At 45.1% G+C, this 20950-nt stretch overlaps 1 protein-coding gene across 1 annotated transcript in view; it reads right to left on the reverse strand.

Moving 5' to 3' along the window:
• Positions 1-20926, reverse strand: part of PRIMA1 (proline rich membrane anchor 1) — a 52167-nt gene extending 31241 nt beyond the window's left edge. Inside the window, exons 1-4 of the mRNA XM_009895510.1 lie at positions 20808-20926; positions 20586-20720; positions 17418-17541; positions 14791-14941 (exon numbers count right to left, since the gene is read on the reverse strand). Coding sequence (XP_009893812.1) covers positions 14791-14941; positions 17418-17541; positions 20586-20720; positions 20808-20926 — 529 coding nt within the window. The remainder of the gene's footprint in view (positions 1-14790; positions 14942-17417; positions 17542-20585; positions 20721-20807) is intronic.
• Between the last annotated feature and the right edge of the window lie 24 nt (positions 20927-20950).

A 20950-nucleotide genomic window follows, 5' to 3' on the forward strand; every position in this document is an offset into this window, starting at 1 on the left:
ATGGCTTCAATAACAGATGAAGTCCACTTGGGGCAAGTTCATTTCCAGTAAATCCGAACATGATGGGAAGTATTTGGATTATCCCAGTCCCCAGAGAGCAGTGACACAGAAAGCTGCTCTGCTGGACCTGTTCCCTGAGATCCTGCCACAGAGAACAGGCACAGGAAGAAGATGCTACGCAGCGAGGAAAGACCAAAGAACTGCTTTAGACCAGCAATACCCTGTCCCACCACCCTCACCTCTGGAGCATGGCTGTAACTTGTAAAGTTACACGTGCAGTAGACTGGCTTAAAGAAAGTAAGAATCACCTGATTTTAGAGCAAATTTTGATCCAGAAAAAAGAAAAACTATGTTGGTTTTCTTTCTCTTTTTTTTTTTTTTTTTTCACTTCCTTACAGATCTGTGCCCTTCCTGTTGCTTGTAAACTTAGGGGCATTTCCAGAGTGCCATGGGCTGGTTGGGTAAACAACAACTACCTGGCAATAGTGGTGTGCTCAGCAGAAAGCCTGTCCTGATTTAGTGCCTCCCTGGAGTAGCTAGGTTAAATAATACTGGTGGAAATCAGCTATTCCTGCAGCAGATGAGACTTCTGTTTATCACATTATGTTGCAGGCAAGTTTATATCATGCAGCTGCTCTGTGCATATGTTTCTACTACACTTTTAAGGGGGATACTGCAATCGCTACGCAGTGGGAACTTCTGCTATAATAAAAACATGTGTGGGATGATGCTGGAGAAATTCCCTCCCCCGCAGCTTTTACACTGTAGACGCTGTTATTCTACACTCCTGGTTCCCTCTTCTCCTTAGTTTTCTCCCCCTTTCTAAAAATACTTCTGAAACAAGAAACACTCTCAGTTTTGTGCTTAGTTTTGGAGACTGGAGTTTGCAGGAGGTGGAGGGAAGGGGCAGCTCTGCAGGAGTTTTCTGAAGGTCGTGGGCGACAGAGGAGTGCGTGGCTCATTGCAAGGAACAGGATTGGAACCGCCGGTGAAAAAACCCAAGCCTGGATACAGCCAGAAAAAAAGAGAGGAGCTGGGAGGGGGAGTTTTAAGCGTGGTGCTTAAGATCTAAGCTTTAGAGGTTATTGAACCTGCACACATTTAGGTTTGGGTTTTGCAGTGGATTTTACTAAAGCCCCACGTTGCTGTGCTGTCTTGGTAGGTCTTATGCAGCTGCTTTTCCCTGGCAGGTTTGAGAGTCCTTTAGAAAAAGAACACATCGCTAGGGCCAAAATAAAAGCAATAGCAGATGAAAGTATCAGTCGCCCAGGCGTAAGCGAAGCACACTGTGGGGAAGCGGCTTGTACAAAGTCACCGCAGCTCAATGAAAAAGCCAGGAAACAAAATGTCTCTTGACTCCCGGCCAGTCCTACCCTCTGGATCATGTTGCCTCCTCCTTGGGAGTAGACACAAACACTGGATTTGGCCATAACTGCATTACAGGGGTGGAAGCAGCAAAATCCCTTGCTGACTTCCCGGGCAGGCGCCAGAGCTCTGCCCCAAGCCGGCACGCTTACGCCGTGCCCAGAACCTCTGTATGGCTGAGACCTATGGACAGAAACAAGGTGGGATCCCATAAGGTGCCCAGAAAGGGCTGATGCTAAGCTTGTGGGATAACTTGTATTGGTTTTGCATTGCTGCAGAGGAAAACTAGTGTTCCAGTTCAGAGTCCTACATGCTTATGGAAGGATGACGATGCATACAGCAGAGCAGTCAACGGACTATGGAAAAATGGAGGGAGGGAAAGTCTGTGCTCCAAATGATCGACAGGCTGAGGGCCAGATCTGCCAGCCTTAATCCTATTAGGTTGTTGGTGAAGCTGATGGGACCCGCCAGAACTGAGGTATGACCCTGCAAATAGGAGCAAAACATGGTTTCAGCTGCCAAGGTCTTTTGGAGGAGAGCGGGGTTAGCGAGCATAGAGGGAGAGTCTGTTCTCTACAGCATGATCTGGAGAAGCAGTAGCATTTAAAGGCCTTGTGGAAAAAAGGCTTTTAAGGAGATTACATCATAGCTAGTTTCTGTGTTAACACTCGGCTCTGGCATTTATCTTTACAATGGACGCTCACGTCAGCCGCTGCCCTCGGATCTGACTTTGTCACATGTTTTTCTAACCAGCAGTCTCCCCGTGAGATGCCATTTCTCCCTCACCATCTGACTCTCCCTCAGCAAAAAGGAGCAAATTGTTTTTACCCTGATTAAATCACACCCTATTGGTTTCTGTCCCAAACGAATGTGAACCAAAGCCTTGTGCCTTGCCAGGCAGCCTCCCCCTCGCAACAGGGTCCTTCTGGAGAGCCTTGTGGGCACCCTCATGTTTCCCCTGCTCTCCACAACCCGGCTCAGCGCCAGGCTGGGCAGCACCGAGATAGTCCTAGTGACACCCCCAGACAGTCCCAAGCACTGCCTCCCCGCCAGAGCCATCGCTTGGGCGAACCCTGCCGCACTTGGTGGCCCGCTTCCCGAAACGCAGGAGTCGTCCATCAGATTAGTGGGTGTCTGGTGCCTCTGAGAAACGGGTCACAAGTGTCTGAAAATTTACTGCTAAATTAGTACCCTGGAATTTATTTTAGAAGGTGACATGATTTACAAAGGTTATGAGCACTGAGAAAGCCCAGATGCTTTAACTTGGGTTAGATATACAACCTTAAGATTAATCTTCTGAGTTTTGTGATATAGGCTTTAACCTCTCTTTACTTAGGCAGAGTGACAGTGTGGGTAGGAGACAGAAATTCCTCTCAGGACGTGGGTTCCAGCCCCAGCTCTCTCCCTTGCTTGTTGGGTGATTTTGGAAAGATCTTCACCCCCAGCCTCTGTTTCTCCTTCTCCAGGATGGGGACAGCCTTCCAAACTGTTGCGAGATACAGGGATAAAAAGTACAACACCAGGCTGCAAGTCAGCACTCTTGTTATTCATTTCCCAATTCTCTAATAGGGTAAATAGGTAAATTTATAAGTACTTCATCTATATTTCTACAAGGACTAGCTGCATTTCCCTGACCTTCCCGTCAACTACCTATTCAAGCAAACACAGCAGCGAGGCCACGGTCTATGGCGGAACAACAGCAGAATGGCACTGACCCGAGGACAGTAATTCTCAGTTCTTTTGAACAGAGGCACCACTGAGAGGCATAGAGACGTGCCAGCACAGTACCATCCACTTCATTGCACAAACACACAGTCTGGCTCTCCAGCGGCGAGCGACGCGCGCAGAGAGCACCGGCTATTCTTCAGCGGGGGAAAAAAATCAGTGCTGAGGATCAGCTGCGTGCCCCAGCAAACTGTGGGACCTCGTCAAGTTACGGCAGTGAAAAGAGCATCCTGGAGAAAAGGGGCCTGAAAACACTGAACCTTCATGCCAAGTCTGCCTTTGCCATTTCGGCGCTCTGATGTCTGAAAGCATATTTCCATCAGTATTCAACAAGCGTGCACACACATGCACACATACATACAGATATCTATTTATGTCCCTCCTCCATGCTGCTTTGGCCGGCACAGATTTCCTAGAGAGGACCTAAAAACAAGTATGATACACAGAACTGAGCGAACTCCCAACATGTTTTAAGGATGAACTCAACACCTGTAATAGGCTGTAATCAGCCTTGCAGACCAAGTGACTGATGCAGCCCGTCCCCTGCCAGCGTGCCCCAGGTATGCCTGTCCCACGGCCACTTCTGCGAGGGTCGGCCACCCCGCTGTGTGAGGCTCTGCCTTCCTTGCTGCATCTCATAACAAGGTTGAAAAAAATCCAAAGCCTCTGTTTTGGCGTTTGCTGTGGCGAGCCCTCTGCCCGCCGAGACCCACAGAGCTCAGTACAGGTGTGAGTGACTTCAACACAGGCAGGAGGAGGTTTGCTGCAATGCATCAAACACGTGGTGGCTTCTTCGAGCTTCTTGGGAACAGGGCTTCTTGCAGGCTTATGGCACTGCGCCCTGAGGCATTCGACGTCAGACAAAAGTAGGGACCAGGAAAAGAAGTAAAGGGTCACTTCCAAACTGGAACCCACTGGGGATAGGAGATGCATGTTCCAACAGAGCTTTCCTCCTCCATCACATAGCCAATGTGACATCCCAGATCCACTGCAGTAAGATAGGTATGAAGAGAAATGAGTCTTCTGGACACTTGTCTCCCCCAGTCAAGCTGGCTTTCTTTCACGCTGTTTCAGAGGCTGTTTTAGGGCAGAAGGTGGGCTCATCACCAGCTACCAGGTATTTCAGGGAGAGACAGGCTCCCGCATGGGACGGTGCAGCTGCAGAGGGCATCTTATGAAGAAGTGACTGCCAAGGAGCAAAGACATCAGTAGAATATTGACCTTATCCTCCATGCGTCCTCCCTTGTGGCCTACTGGCCACCACTCACCTCAGATCAACAGCGAGGAAGTGCTTAGTACATAGCACATAGAAAGCATCCTCTCCAAAATAAGGCAGAATGGGCCACGGCTTAGGACACTTGCTAGGAGTTAAGTGGTTTGGCGACCTCATTCAGCACCTATTGGCATTTTTAGGTGATAAAAGCCCTTAAAAAGCTAGCCCTTGCTTTTACTGAGCCTCAGGCAGCCTTGGATGAAATCCATGCCCCAAGAGGTGCTGTGAAGGCAGGCACAGGTGAGCCTGTTAAGGTGCTGTGGTAGTGGCACCCATATGGACACTGTAAGTACATATAGTGATAGCCCTTCCAGGCTATCCTGTTAATTCCACTACCTGCTGATATACGCTCCTTTGTCAGGGTTTCGTTGAAGCTGTATGAGCACTGACAGAGGAGAAATAAGACATAACATAGTGCTGTTTTGCACCACGGGTTCTCGTCATGTCCCTCAGACCACCTCCTTTGTTTCATTACCGTGCGGTGATGGCATGGTCAGAGGCTCTGCCTCTTGCTCCTGGCACGGCGAACACCTTCTCCTCCCTGCTGTGTGGTGGGTGGTGCAGCCTCCTCTTCGATGAGTGGTAGCACGGGACATACCTGATCGATTCTACAGCAATTACAGTTCACTTTTGAGCCTGAAAATAATAATGATCTTCAATGCTTGATATCCACTAGCCTCAAATCCAGTTTACAGAGGTGAAAAAATATCTCTGTTTCAGATATGACAGCTCTGAGTGGCTGATATTGTCGTTGACTCTCTTGGGAAATCCCAGCAGGTCAGGGGCAGAGGGACAAGCAGCATCCTGAACTCTCTTTTCGCTGTTACCCACAGGGTGGGCAAGACGCCTCCTTTGTGGAAGTCACAGTACATCACCATCAAGTCTTCTGAAAGCTTATCCATCTTCCAGCTCTCGCAGTGAACGGGCCTTCACAGGAGGGATGATATAGGCTGAAATTCAAACAGCTGAAGTATGATTTTGGAAGTCTAAGCTCCTACACTGATGACCAGTCTTTCGCCAGCAAATGATTAATAAGATACCTCAGGGCTGGCAGATTCAATCCCACGGAAAGATGACAGATTTTCTTGGTATAATATTCTATATATAGATCGAATTAAGGTCCAGATCTGCACAACTTCTTCAGGCTGAATGGTATTCACATGAGTGGTGCCATCAAAGTCACAGGCTATGAAATGTGAGTAAGATTCAGTGCTACTGGTATGATTAAGATATCTCTTAGATCCTTAGCAGCTTTTTAAAGAGCTCAGGAACCTTCAGATAACAGCAAAGATTGGACAAGCCTCGCAGCTTGGAGCTGAAAATTTCTCAAAATCAGTGCCTTCAGGGAAGGCAGATACAGAACCAGCTTCGGCCACCTGCAGACTGAATTTCCTAACACAGGTTATGGAAGGCTTGGAAATACTTGGAATATTTTCCTGATGTGTTAATAGCAGCAGTTTCTAAGGCACTGGTTTGTGTCCATCTCTAAAAAATTAGTGGTTTGCCTATTGGGCATTCAGACACTATATGGAGAGAGTGACTATAATAGACATACACTTTAGACTGGTAAGTACAGATGGCTTTAAAGAGTTCACTTTACAAAGAAAGCCATATTGCAAGTCATATGTCTGAGTTTAGGGAACAGCCAGCTGATGATGTAGCAGATACTTCTGTTAGCATACAGCATCTATATAAAAACAATCCTTCTGTTTGACATTACACAGTTTATTCCTAACACCGCTTCGATGGCCCAGTTATTGCTGGAAGTAAGAGCTACAGGTATCACTTAAAAATGCCCCTGAGAAGACCAATTAATAATTCCCATACCTAGTGCACTCAAGTTCCTTTTCCAAATTGTATTCAGGTTCAACTTAAGGGACATAAAATGGATGACCCACCCAGAGTAAAATGGAACTGAAGTGTGAAATGCCTTCCAAACCTGGGGTAAATTTAATTCTAATAAAAATAAAATCACATTTGTCAACTGATAAATTTTCATGCAGTCTCCATAAAATATAGAATACTTAAAATGGCAATTACATCACATTAACAGCTCAAGTCATTTCACCCTGCCAAATGCCCAACATGAAGTCCTCAATCACCACTCACAGTACATTTGTAACTCTTTGAAAGCTAAAAGACAAGGCACAGGCTACCTTACGGTCACAAAAGCAAGCAAATTGGTTCCTGGTTGCTATTTGCACTTTCCCCAGGCTTTACACAGAAGTCTGGACCTGCACAGGTAGATGAGCTTTTGCAGAGAAGCTGCTCACCATCACTCCCCGCAGTAGGCAGCAGCGCTGCAGAACGATGCCCCACAAAGCTGAGGCAGAGCACCTGCGGCTTGCAACATCAAACCCAGGGCTAAACCAAACCCTCCCTTTGCTTCGCTGACAGTCATTTCCCTTTTCCAAAGGAAAGGAAAATGTCCAGGGATGAGTCAATAGAATCTGCTCCATTGGTAAAAGTCCAGTTTAACAGCAGCATTTGTCAAGGAACAGATTTTTGTGTAAAATATTTCTAACCAATGAACTGAGGAAATATCAGCTCCATTTAAAAGACACTTCAAAATTATAAACTGATTTGTTTTAACAACAATTTGGAATTCATAATTTGCTACTATAGATATGTGGTTATAGTGTGATATGATTTACTAGTGGAAGTGCTAGATCAACCTGCATAATTATTAACGACAGTTTCTGGCAGTGGCATCAGTTGTTAACCTGTGTGTGTACTATATTAATGCACACTATGTACTCACGTTGGGGTAACACCCCAAATGTCCACACTGCTGCTTCCTTGATCTCCTACGTTGACTTAAAAATGACCCGTAAGTTGCGATTACACAGGCAGTGCAACACCTTTATATTGTGTTTACAACAAAGACAATGTCCCAAACCATTACAAGAGCATGTATTTCTGTGGGTCTGCTTTACCAAGGTCAGCTGCTTAACCCTCCCTGGAGAACAGCTTGTGCCAATTAAGAATTTACTTCTGACTTTTTGAGATGAGGCACAACTCCTGCTGCCACGAGCAGGGGAACCTACAATTACTTGTAAATCAGCAGCCTCTGAGTCATCAGTAATTTCACTGAAGATTTGTTATCTTCTTAATCAGTGAAATGGTAGGCATGTACAAATGGACTGCCATCCACATGGGGAATTAATGTCTTCAGCTTAGCCAACTCCTTTTGCTTAAAAAAAAATAAAATCAAGCTGTTGGAGGGTGCATCTCAGAGTAGAAAGGACTGTTCTACTGCAGAATCAGTTTAATATTGGATGCTTCTTTTTTTCAAAATTAGACAATGCTTTTAATCTATAGATAACAGAACTCCCACTGATTCCTGCACTGCAAAATCTGGCCTGAGGCTCTTATTTTTAAATACTTCAAAATGTGTGAACGAGTGCATTTTCAAGAGAGTGGATTTTTCCATAATATGGATTTATTACTGCATGAAAAATTCAAAACAAATCTGCAAGGTCCCAGAACAGGGAGAAGATTCATCACTTGCCTAAATAAAAATTAGCCTTGACAAAACATTTCAGAATATATTGTGGTGAAAAACTGTGAATTGGGAAAGTGATGGAAGCTGTGACTGATAGTCTGATCTAACCAGTGTTTTGCAAAGATAGACAGGGAGTTTACAACAGCCCGGTATGAGGAGATGTTAGGTGCATGAGTGACAGCACAATCCTATCATCAAAGATTAGCATGAACCTTTCCAGTCTTACCTGCTTTCCAGTCACTAATCCAGCTCTTCAGACTTAATATAACATCCCAGATGTCCAAACTATTTCAAACTTCATATTTGATTGCTGATTAATGAATCTCCTCATCCTAAATAATTTTCTCATTTTGACTGGGAGGTGAGGACTTGTAACTTTTATTCCTGTGCCAAAAATAACTGCTAAATGCAAAAAATATCAGGATTTTGAAGTCTTTATGTCTTTAGTGATAAAATCAGAGGCGCTGGCAGTTGATCTAATCATTGCATTTCTGATTTAGGTGGGTGAACTTTTCCTAAATCCCATCTTGGACGCTTAATGATATGGTTCAGTGTGTGAACAGAGAAAGTAGTGTCTGTGATGTGAAAACAACACGATGGGGACCTGGACTAGATTCTGTATGTGCCATCATCCATGACTCCCAGCTGCAGGGCTGGATTTCAATTTAGGTTTGAAAGCCTCCAAATCCTACTGCCAGTTCTCAGTCACAATCCTCCAGAAAAATGAAAGTGTATGTGGGAGAAGACAAGAATTGAATTTTGCTTTTGCTTTGTAAATTATAAACAATGCTCTCATAGAAGACTGTAATTCACAGTATGACAGCTGTGTTACCAAAACTGAAAGGGCTTCCCTGTTTCAGCATTCTGCTTGCATTTAAAAAGATCGCTGTCTAGACCAGACTTGTGGTAAAACAGTATTCTCTCACAGTAGCTGTCGTTACCATAAATGTCTTGGTGTAGGAGACGACGTGTACCCTTCCATTTTGGTGCTACTGTAGTTCTCTTCCATTACTGTTCAGTTTTGGTAGTTGCTGTGTTGTATGAAGTATGGAGGAAAACATCTTCCCCAGATTATTCTTTTGAGTATCAGCACTTGGGAGAAGTTAATCCAAGATTCCTCAAGTGTGCCCAAATAGCTCAAAACTACTCACAACCGGTCCTTCTGGCAGAAGGGTGGTAAAGGAAGGCTGGTCCTGCCAGCGGAGCCCATAGGGTCAGAATTGCATTTGCGGCAGCTGTTTGGAAAGGTACAAAGCACTCACACGACAAAAGGCCCTCCCAGAGGGAAACTTAAAGTCAGAGCTCTCCGAGACGCTCAACTGCAGCGGCTACACCAGACTGCCCACAACAAATTCTTTGGCACCTCGTGTTTTAAAATATGTGGTGGCCTCCAGGAAGATTTCAATTCATTTTGCAATCACAACCTCCCCTCAATTCCTGGGGGACAATCATAGACCTCTGCCAAGGGCAAAAGTCCTCTTGGCATTGCGCAGGCGAGCACATCGACATCTGTACCAAGTAGTACAAGAAGCGATGCAATGAGCATCAGGGCCACACTCAGCTCCCCTGTTTGAGCGCCCATGTGGAGACTGTGCTCAGCATGAGGCTCAAACTCATGCTCTGGATCCACGCTGGGTCACCCTGTCCATTCTGCCACCAGGATTTAGGTTGTAGAAAAGCCTAAGGAAAAACCATTTCTTGTTCTTTTATGTCCCAGAGCCATACTTTTTTTATTTCTGTAATAAGTTCCTGCTGTGAAAGGCTACATTGTTAACAGTCAGCAAGCCAAATCTGCAAATTTTAGTTGCTTTAAAACCTACTCAAAGTTTAAGAAGTTCCAGGCTGTTCCTGTACTTCAGATTCCTGTCTATATACACACATTGTGACCATCTGTCCTAAAAGATCCACGTGTCCTTAGCTTTCCTACTTGCACTGAAGGGACCCTGCACACTTTCTGAAATTAAGCTATATATTTGTGCTCATATAGTTGCCAAAAAGTTGCACCCTTCCTGCAGTTGGTCATTTTTATTTTGGCATTTTCACCAGCCCAAATAATTAGTTAATTAGATGCACTATCTCCAAAGATAAAGGAAAAGATTTCACCTTGAAAAACAAAATCATACAATTACAGCCTGGAGATTAGAGTCCTCTGCAGTGATGTCATTCACTTTGGCTTTGCGCTGACTCAATTATGCTTTATCTCAACTGGTATCTCAGGGCAAACTTTCACTGAGGTCAGGAGCTGTAAAGACCTCACCGTGTATCTACGTGCAAGCATCCGACAAGTCAGAGGTTGGTTCACGTATCCAGACTCAGCTGTACTAGTACAGCTTGCAATGACCCCAGATAAAACCTTTTATTTAAGTTTCCTCCTCTGAATTTTGACTGAAGCGATGTTTGACTGGACACTTCCATCATCCAGACAGGGAATGGCAGTACCACAGGCTCCTCATCCAACGTGGGAGATGGGTAGAGCAGAGACAGCAGATGTTGCTAACCAGCAAGGGAGGAGAGCATGCTGAACAACCTTTCTCTTCCTTGTACCATTTTGAAGAAGTCACTTCTGAAATGATTTTTCCTCAAACATTACACAGGTTAAAACTGATGCTGACTACACTGTATGTCTAGCTTTAACCCTTTCCTCTTTTGAAAGCCTAGCTGCTACTTCCAAACAAAGTCCTTTCTTCTTTGCAATGCCCCTGGAGAAACCTGCGTGCTCACAAAGTATTTAAGGGTTGACAACAGCAGTATTTTAGATTTTGGAGGGTCAACATCATTTGAACTAGCTTAATCTCATGGGCCTGTGAAGCTGGGTTAGAAATGCTGCCTAAACAAGTATTCCGTCCACCTTGCCTTAGTCCTGGCTGAGATCCAGAGACAAGGAGGAAAGCAGATGGGGGAAAAAAAAGAAACAGTAATTAAAGGCCAGGTTCTGAGCTTCTCTATCTCTTTCAGGTCATTACAGCCACATCTAGGGAACACGCTCAATTTCATTGAAAGTTCCTCCTTTCTTTGCTGTCAGCATCTAAGCTTAGCTGGCCTTAGGCCCCTCAGAGCCTCATGAGCTTTCCCTTCACTTCGTCAACGAGCAGTTTTCCAGGCACAGGTTAAAGAGCAGGCTGCTGCTTGCATAAGGAGAGTTCCTGCGGAAACATCAATGTGCCAGACCATCTGGAGGAACTGCAACTGGCTCAGTGACCACGTCTCCTGACAGTCTCCACTACGTTGTCACATAGTCCCCCACCATCCTAGTTACTTCTAACATGGGCTGAAGGCCCTTTCCTTGAAGACTCTCAGTAAGGTGCACATCTATACCAAACAAGACAGCAGTATCTCAGTGGGACGCCAACAAACTGCATCTGGAATGAAGCTCAGGAAACTCAAAACTGAAGTGTTCCATGTGTTCCACTTTACAGAAAGAGATGAGGCTGAACTAGCAATATTGAGAGAACCAGCACCCACAGGGACCAGTGTGGCTGATCCTCGCCTTCATTTAGACACTGTAAAGCAGACGGATTCACCCGGGCAGACCGTGAGTCCTCTGCTTAGCGAGGAGGTGGCACATGGATATGCTGCTATGAGGGAATGCCCCATGACAGCAGCAGAGTGGATGCAGTGAAGGCAAAGAACAGGGGTTGGAAAGGACATCGGAAATGCCAGTGGTCTGTGTGAAAGAGTTAGAAACGTGAGAACAGGAGGCCTGGGGTCATGGATGAAGGAGGACAAAAGCAGCCCATGTTTTCTTCCCTGGAGTCTGGAGTTCTGATGGCAGAGGCATTCTCTGAATTCACAAGTCCATAATTTTGTGGTCCATATTTGGAAATATATGGGTGAAATGGTAAAAATTAATTTCCCATATTCATATTGTTGAACAAATGATATGCCTCCTCAGGCTGCACTGAAACACGCTCCCCACATTCCTGTTGTAAATACATGAATATAAATAGTGAGGTGTCTCCTAAAGAACCTGGAAAGTTGGTGTTTCTACCACTGCTCATGTATTTAGACTGACGGCTAACTTGCGTGTGATTCTACTCATTTTCTGCAGAGGGAATTAGCTTATTGTCCCTCAAAGTAAACACAACATTTACCAGTTATTATGCACAAATTCTGGAACTCACAACATTTAACAGATTTTGTATAATTCTATCTGCAGGAAGGAGAGTTAAAGATTTGTCGCTGGATCAACCTGTCAGTATTGAAATGTCTAAAGAGACACTGAATGCACTGTAATTGTTCCTGAAAGTCCTGAGTTGTCCTCAAGCACAATAAAAACCTTTCAGGGAGTGATTCAGCTGCTCACAAACAGTTACCCAGTGCCGTCACATACATCCAAGTAGGGTCTGCAAAACGTTCAGGAGAGACTGATAGCGAGAACAGAAAGAGGGTCCCCTGCTTTTCCACAGCAGCAGCTGGAGACCGGACAGAACATGTCAAAGAGCACTAAATGGCTTCATTTAGCAGCCACTGAGCTGTCAGTGTCTGTAGTAACAGGATGGACGGGAATTTTGTATCTTTTGGCTTTAATCATCAGGCCTAAACCACAGTAGCTGTTTCAGAAGGATGTAGAGATGAGCTAAATCTCCAACGATGTTCAGTTTGATTGCAAAAAGAGCTTTTAAGGACAAGTGCCTAGCAGGCTGCAGCCTTTTGTGGCTCACAAAGCTCTGACAGCAATGCCAGCATCTTTATGAAGTGCCTCACAGTGCAGACACCGTACCTTGTAAAGGTAAAAAACTTGCAGCTCCCGGGCTGCTGCTTTTTTGCAGAGGTCTTTCCAGTACTTAGCTTTAATCACTTAAAAAGTGCAAAGTGCAAGTCTGGCATCCACCACTTAATAATAGCTTGTCTTGTCCCTTTACTGCCCTCCCCTCTGATATGCCATTTAAAAGCGGTGTCTATAACATCAATATTTAACCACGAGGCTTGCTCGTTCTCACAAGGATGGGGATTGCTGTACACGTGGGCTAAATCAGTGCCTAGACAGCTGATAATAACGAAAGCATCTTTCCAGATGAGGCACTTGATTGCTACTCTACAGCTTACTGGTGAAAGGAATGTGTAATCTATTTTTTTTTATTGCATTTGAAATGAAATAACTTGTTTAAATATTAGTCATCTGGATTTATATAGCTCATTTTTAGAACTGGGTTAGCACCTGGCAATCCAGCCTGAGTAAGCATGAGGCTATCCCAGTCGCAGGCCTGTTTGATTTTTCTTTCCTGTATTTGCAACGAGTGACTGAGTTCTTTTTTTCTGATACGATTTCCTTCCCACTTCACAGGAGACAAATCCACGCACTCAGACCAGCTGCCCGATGGGAAGCAGCCCGGCAGCGGTGCCCTCCTCCCAGCAGCTGAGCCGCGGGGCTGGTGCCTGTGCCACACATCTTGCGTGGGTAAGAGCAGCTCCCTCAGGGCAATGAGGTACCCCAGGTACAAGAAAACAGTGACAAGGTACTTTATTTTCTGACTGTGAGACAAAGATCAAGGGAATTTTCAATATTATTGTCCGTGACATTTTCGTGAACATTGAAAAAGATTTTTCCTCTATTAAAAACCTTCATCTCCACTTTCCAAGCTGTCTTTGTACTTCCTTTCCCAAGTGTTTCCCTATGATTTTTTTCCTGCCTTTGCCTTAAATTTCTGCAGTGTGGCACAAATACAAAGCACGCTCCTGGCAGAAAACACACTGTAAAATTCTGCCTGTCCTCTGCCTGGATAAAAGCTGTGCAGAAGCCTTCTTCGTGTCTTCTGCACATCTGGGCATGGCGCTGATAAAGACAAATGGCCAAATGATGCTACCTAATGATTTATTTTCCCTTGGGGGAACGACAGGGAAGGATAATAGATATACTTTGCAACACTGTTCCCAGGGGAGTTTATCAAAGCAAGGAGAAGAATTAAGAGGCAGCCTTTTAGGGAGAGACAAATTTGCGAAAACAGCGAAGCGTTAAGGAGATTTGCTGGGATACCAAATCCCTGGGACCTACAAGTGTCTGCGCAGGGTCCAGCCCATGTCCCTGCACCCAGCCAGTGCAGGTAGCACTGGTGAGGTCCATCACACCACGATGGAGGGACTGCTTCTCCGGGGACCACCGGCACAGCTATCGCTCTCCGGAAAGGATCTGTGTGTCAGGGATTAGAGGAATCATTGAGCATCGAATGGAATACCGATGTGGAAGAAAGCTGGCAGAGCTAGCCAGAAGGAACTGCAGGCACAAGGTGTGCTGGACATGGGGATGCGTGGCTGGAAATTAAGAGGAGCTGGGATGGGCTGGATAAGACTTAGGAGCACTGGTTTGTATGAAGAGAAATAGAGCAAGTCTTAGCCTGTATGTGCATTAGTGGGAAAACTGCTCACTTGCCACTGACTCCTGACATGCCTCTGACCTTTGTTACAGTTATAAGCAATTCAGATAAAACCAGTGAACTTGACTCAACGCTATGGTAAACCAGTAGAGCTCCGGTGTCTTGAAGAGAGCCAAACCTGCAGGATGGTCTAGGCAGAGTGCTTGAATTTTTGCCTGCTTACAAATTAATTCGCCCAGACCCTCAAGCCACATACCTGGTGAAACAGGAGGACATGTAACTCCAGGGGAAGCACAGCACTACGTCTGCGTAGAAGAGCATTTCCCAGGGCTATGGCATTAAGGAACCATTTAAAACAAGGGAATCATATATAATGCAATGGAAGGAGGGAATTTCTCTGGCTTTCCTCCAAAAGTCAAGCGTTATTCATTGATCAGAAAACAGATCTCCATCTCTAGTGAGAACATTTTTTCCTCCATTTGCTAAATGGAAAATGACAAATGAGCTAGCTGTGCCCTCTCCCACATCCTTTCTCCTTCCATCTGTCCAGGCGTCCCCGTCACTTCGCCCTCCCTCAGCGCACCACAAACGTACCAGCGGCTACTACTTACTCGGCACCACTAGCAACCTTGGGGGCGGTGGAGGTGGAGGAGGCGGTGGTAATGGTGGAGGTGGCCTGCACTGGCAAATTTGCTGGCAGCTCTCTGTGACTTTCTCTGCTACAGGCTTGGAGCATGACTTCTGCGGCTCACTGTGAGTGATCTGTGAAGAAACAAGTCATTGCATGAGCAGCAGAAACAGTGAAAACCGTTTTTCCATGAATGTGTTTCTTGGACTTGAGTACCCAAGTAGCACCTCAGATACGTAGTGAGAACTGAGCTCATGTTCCTCACTGAGGTCACTACGAGGAGGTCTCTTCCCTACATGGTCTTCGGTTTTGTGGTTTTTTTTGCTTTGTTTTTTTTTTTTTTTAATTTTTTTACTTAACAGAATATCTGGGTAAGGAGAGGGCGGGTAGTGGCAGACAATATGATTGCGTAAGCCTTCTTTCCTTAGGAAAGCCATCTAGCAGCATGCATTATTCACAGGGTCATTGCTGCAAGCCAAAGAGAGCTAATAAAAATTACAAGACAGTTAGGGTCAGGATTATGTTCATTTTCCTTGTGGCAGAACCGAAAGGCAGAGGAGATCTCTCCTCTGCTTTGCCAGCCGTGCTTTGATGTTCAGAGAGTGTTTCACGGAGTGTTTCGCTTCCCACCAAAGGGAGAGGGAGCCCACATTTTTTTTTACACATCTCCGGACTACAGCAATGACACGGTCAAAATGGAAATGCCACACACTCACTTGTAGCCTCCCTAACATGCAGTGTTGGCTAGTAATAAAGCTGAAGATGAAGCATTGCAGAACCCAAGTGTAGTCATTCCTTGGCCACAGACAATGATTTAGCCAATATTGATATACAATATATTCCATAGCTTGATCTAGTTATGACAAGGACCATTTATTAACAGCATATTTTTCTTACCATCAGTAATATTTACATGACTAGGGATTTAAGGAATATTCAGTAAATTTCCTAATCTAATGCTATGAAATGGAGTAAGTCCCTAATGACAAGGAAACTGGCTGAACATCACAGGAGCTTCTGAAAGGTGTTAACTTCAGAGGTCTCTAAGCCAACTCTTTTTGAATGGACTGACACTTAGATGGAAAATACTGGATACAATTTTAAGGAGACAAAGCCTAAAAGATGAATAAGCATGTTATCTAACAAGAACTTTGAACGTAGGATTAGGAAACCACCTGGGACAGACTTGTGTCTTGCTGAAGCCAAGGATAGTTATGCTAACATTCAACTGTTGCCTTGTACAGTTTGGTCTTGGGTGGGTTATTGTCCTAATATCTTTGGCTTAACATCATCTTTAATTAGCTCTTTTCCATGACATGTTGGTCATTACAAAGAAGATGTCTCATGTCATGCTTTCTGACCTGTTCTAGGCAGGCCTCTTCTGCCTCCCCGCCTATCCCCAGGGTGACCCAGGGTTGTCTTCTCCCCACTCCTCTCTCCTGCCCAAGCTTTGCCTCCCTTCCCCTGCCAGCTCCGGGCACGCAGTCTGTCTCCTCTCCCCTTTCAACCCTCTCCCACCACCCACAGCTGGGGACTGAGGGTGCTGTGCTGCCTCTTGGCTGCAGGAAAGCTCTACACAGTCATTTCCTGTATTTCTGTCCAAAAAGAGAGAAATGGCTAATTAAAACAAGATCACTGCACAAAGGACATGTTCACATGCATAGAAGGTTTCTAAATGCAGAAAGATGCAATACTCTGGCCTCAGGGAAATGGAGGTAAGGCTTTGTTGATTAAATATTATAGAGAGGGAGGAAAGAATAGAAGAGGCTACGCGTAGCTGAGTTGGAAGGACGGCTCTGCACAGCACAAGTCAGAAGGCTCAGTTCTTTAAACAGCTTGTCAACATCTATTACCAAACATAGGGAAAAACAAATTCAGCACAAGTGCTTTCCAACTTTCCCCTTCACCATCAGGTAACAGCAAAAGGACGGTTAAAGACCATCCCAGACAGCTTCCAGGAACTTACACAAACTCTCTGAATGCGCTAATGAATCAAAGTGACTCGGCTTCATAATCCCTCATGGCTGGTAATAAATCTGTCTGCTAAGCAGGCTTATTTATTTTTAAAGTAAGTGATCACAGGCAGCAGAATATCCTTCATACTGCTCCAGCTCTCCCAATGCTGTTCCCGTGGTGGGGTTGGGGCATTAGGGAATGTCCCCAGAGGAGCCCCATAGGAAGGAAAAGCGGTGGCACACCTGGAGCAACTCCCAGTTGGTGTGACAACATGTACTGTGCTGACAGAGGATGTAGGGTAACATCTCTCCACTGGCCCCGGCAGCTGATTAGGAAGCAATTATTACCTCCCAGCTACAGTTCCCCTCCCCTACCTGGTTCCCTGGTTGCTGAGTCCCACGGCTCGCTAACAGTCTTGCAGGAGCCAGCGCAATGGGAGAGGGTAGAGACAGGGAAGAATAACATTGAGCAGACTTGGAGCCAGCTTCATTTGCAGACCAGAAGCAGCTTTGTGTATATAAGTCTGAAGATGGTGCTGGTATGGAAAAGCTACGTTGACTTATTGCTCTAACTTAATATCAACCAGAACCAAAGGCTTGCTCTGTCTTTTTTTAGAACTATTGACTGCTTTTAAATCCCTGGAGGCTCTCCTACCTTCGGCTGGTAATAGAGTGCCCTCAGAAACCAGTGGATATTTTTCTCAATTACTTTGCAGACAAGATTAACCCTATACATTCCCAGGCACTTCCTGCTCCTGTGTACTTTTAAAATATTCTTTCTGAAAAAACAACAACAACAAAAAGTTGCTTTGTCTCTCAATACCTTAGTCTGAAACTTTATCAAAATTCCCTACAATAGTTTTTAAATGGTCGGGAAAGAACCGACATATAAAAGCATGGGCTTTATCACCTATTTGTTTCCCTTCCCTTGTCACTCAGTAAAATGTCTGGTTGTTAGAAGATACCTGTAGGAACACGGATATTAGCTTGCCAGGGGGTTGTCTTAGAGGGTTAGTTTAAAGTAATTAAGATATTGTAAGTGGGCTGAAATGTGGCAGGAAAAGGAAAGACCCGAATCGAGGTTGAGGGCCTCGAGGAGGAGAGAAATAGTCAAGGACTGCTGCAAGAAGATTAACTAACAGTAGCCAGATAGAATTAAGAAAAAAAGAAAAGACATTTGGCTCCTTTTCAAGAAAAAAATATCCCACTGTTGATGTCTATTAGTCTTCTTATGAAAGGAATGAAGGCTATTACTTGTGTCTTCTAAAGGTAAGCAGAACAAATCACTAGAAAAGATGCTTTAGGGAACAATCTTGCTCTGGCAGAGGATGATGAAATAAATGACTCCATGTTTCTTTCTTACTGCTTGCAATTCAAGGTAAGCTGCCTTTACAGGAGATGGCAGTAGCAAAAAGGCATGTTGTAAGAGCCTAATCTTTCTCTGGCCAGGTCTGCTTATTCGAGTCTGCCCTCAAACTTCACTGCTTGTTTGTTCTGCCGGACACTACCATGGCCCCAGAATGGTTTTGGAAGCACTTTGCAGATAATGACTAACCAGACCCTCTCCGGGCTGCCGGGCAGCTCGTAGCGCAGAGGTTGCCTTGGCAAGGGCTCATCTCCAGAGATGAACCACACAGGGCTTGCTCCCTAGTTGTTACTTCTGCACCTTCCAGCCATTCCTCCAGGTGCCCGAGGTGCCATGAACCCGTGTCTCCTCAGCCTGTCTAAAACTTGGTTGCTTGTTTGGCATGTGGCTTTCTTAACGCACTCAGCCAGTTTCAACATATACGTTGCCTGGACTTCAAGCTGATGCGTTTTTTGCCCTGCTCTGAAAATACATAGAGCTGACTATGGATTTGTCCATTTGATACGAACGTGCTTTGCAAAAAGGAAAAACATTTTAAAATATTCATGGAAATGAAAATCTGATCCACAAATATCCAGGGAAAAGCAAACAGAAAGTGGTAACTGGTCGTTCCTTTTGCAGTCTCTCTGTTGACGTTCGTGCCTGTGATATATTTCTTTTTAATCCAAGATTTCCTTCAGAAACAGTGGTCCTAGTCCTGCTTTGCAGAGAGTGGAAGAATAAATCTGCATGTGGTCAGAGCTGTTTAGTATTTCAGTAGAGTCCCATGGGGTTGCAGCAGTCCATGATCATGCTTCTACAGAGTGGGATGGGAAAAGAGGATTAATACAGTCCCCGGACGGTGGCCCTCTTGTGACTTTTTGAATCAGGTAAAAGGAGGAAATCTTGAAAAGAAAAGTGCAGTTGACTGAAAAGGCACAGAGACCTCTAAAAGCCTGCTGATGTGGCAAGAGCTTTGTCTCTTGGAAGCAGTCTACAGAGATGAGACCTCAACACCGCTGCGTAAATCCCAGGACAGCTCTGCATAATTCACATCACAGTTAATCCAGATCCATGTTTACGAAACCAGAAAAAATGCGACCCCGCTATTTATCATGACACTTACTGCTCTTTTTTTTAATTATGTCAAAAGCCTCAGACAGAATCGTCCCTTCCTTCTTGTCACAGTGCTGGCTGCAACACTAATAAGAAAAGATTGTGAGTTTTGGTTGGGTTTTTTTTTGGTGTTTTTTTTTTTGTTTTAATAAGATAAATGCTTCTCCTCTGATTAGCATCTGACTGATTCTCTTAAGTGCCTCAAGGCAGGGCCTGAGGAGGGAATGCAAAGCCGTGGGAGGGAAGGCCATGCCACACATAAGTCATCGAACAGACGAATGGGTGAAGAGGGGCTGGGAGAAGAGACGTGAGACAACACAACGGCTGCAGGGAGCAGGGATGGGGCAGGGGAGCAACATGATGGGACATTACTGAATTAGTCGAGGAGAGCATGGCTTGTGAGACTTTGAAGATAATAGCAAGGATTATGGCTCAGCATGGGGAAGGGAGTCATGGGAGGGATTCAAAGACGAGGGAGTTTCAATCACAGGAGGGCAGTCATGTCGATGAGCGCTCCACACCTGCCCATCCCATTGGTACCTGCTGATGGGAGCCTTAGATACATCCCAGTTTTGGGAGAGCTGGAAAAAACCTTGAGTATAAGCAGATTTATCGATTTCCTTTCCACAGAACAGCGGAAAATAGCACAAGTACAGGTGATAAATGGGACAACAAAACTTCCAAATTATTGCAAGGAAAGGCTGGGTCCCTTGGCTTTTGCATTTCTCAGAGCCTGTTTCAATTCTTATAAACATAATTATTTCTGAAAGATCGATTTAGATCATCCGAGTAGTTTGCCAGAAAGATGTTTATGCAAGGTTGGTTTTTTTTTTTTCTGCTTGATTGACTGACTGATTACAGCAGAGAAGTTGCAGAAGGCACCTCTTTTTACACGATGGTGCTTCCCTTAAAAATGCAGTTCCAGTTTTAGCTTAAGCTTAGGTACCTGAATACTAGAGCAGGACAGCAGGAAGATAGCGCTGGCAGAGATTTTTATGACAGGGGTATTGGTTTAAAGGAGGTTGGTTTTCTTGTATTTCTGTTCATTTTAATCTGTAAGGAGCACAAATCCTCTTTGTCATTCCTGGCAAGAGACAAGATGCTAAAACAAACAACATCTCTCTTTAATCTCTTGGGAGTCACTAAGTTTAGAACAGGGAGTAAAAGACGTGGAGACTCCACTGTGTTTTCTCCAAGAAAGAAACTGTAATTGTACTGTTCTTGAATAGCACTTGGCTGTCTCATCAATCACTCCTCTGAAGACATATATTATAAATAAACTTTAAAATATCAAAGTGACGCATTTGAGTTGAGCTTTGCTGCCGTTCCGATTCTCCAAACTGGATGGGCACTCTCCCTCACTGTACACTCATTTCTCCTGGTCCATCTTGCTGGTCACCCCACATTATAATCAAGGTCACTCGACATCGCAGCGCCGGAGTTGGCAAAAGCTGATTCAGCCCTTCACCCAGAGAATCCTCAAACTGGCAATCAACACTGAAAACCCACGGCAAAACATGACCAAAATTAGCCCGCCGGAGCTTCGCTCCGTGCATTGCTTCTTGGGTGCATCTTGCCACCTACAGCAAAATGCGCTTCCAAACCCTCCTGCCGCCGGCGCGCTGAAGAAACTCAACTACATCATGCTCGGAGAGCCCACACCTAGCCCGGCACTGCCGGGTGCTCGGAACCGGCCGCCCCATCCCTCGCACACAGCCCATAAGGAT

This window comes from Charadrius vociferus, unplaced genomic scaffold (genome assembly GCF_000708025.1).
Source record: "Charadrius vociferus isolate BGI_N301 unplaced genomic scaffold, ASM70802v2 scaffold140, whole genome shotgun sequence".
NCBI lineage: Eukaryota > Metazoa > Chordata > Aves > Charadriiformes > Charadriidae > Charadrius > Charadrius vociferus.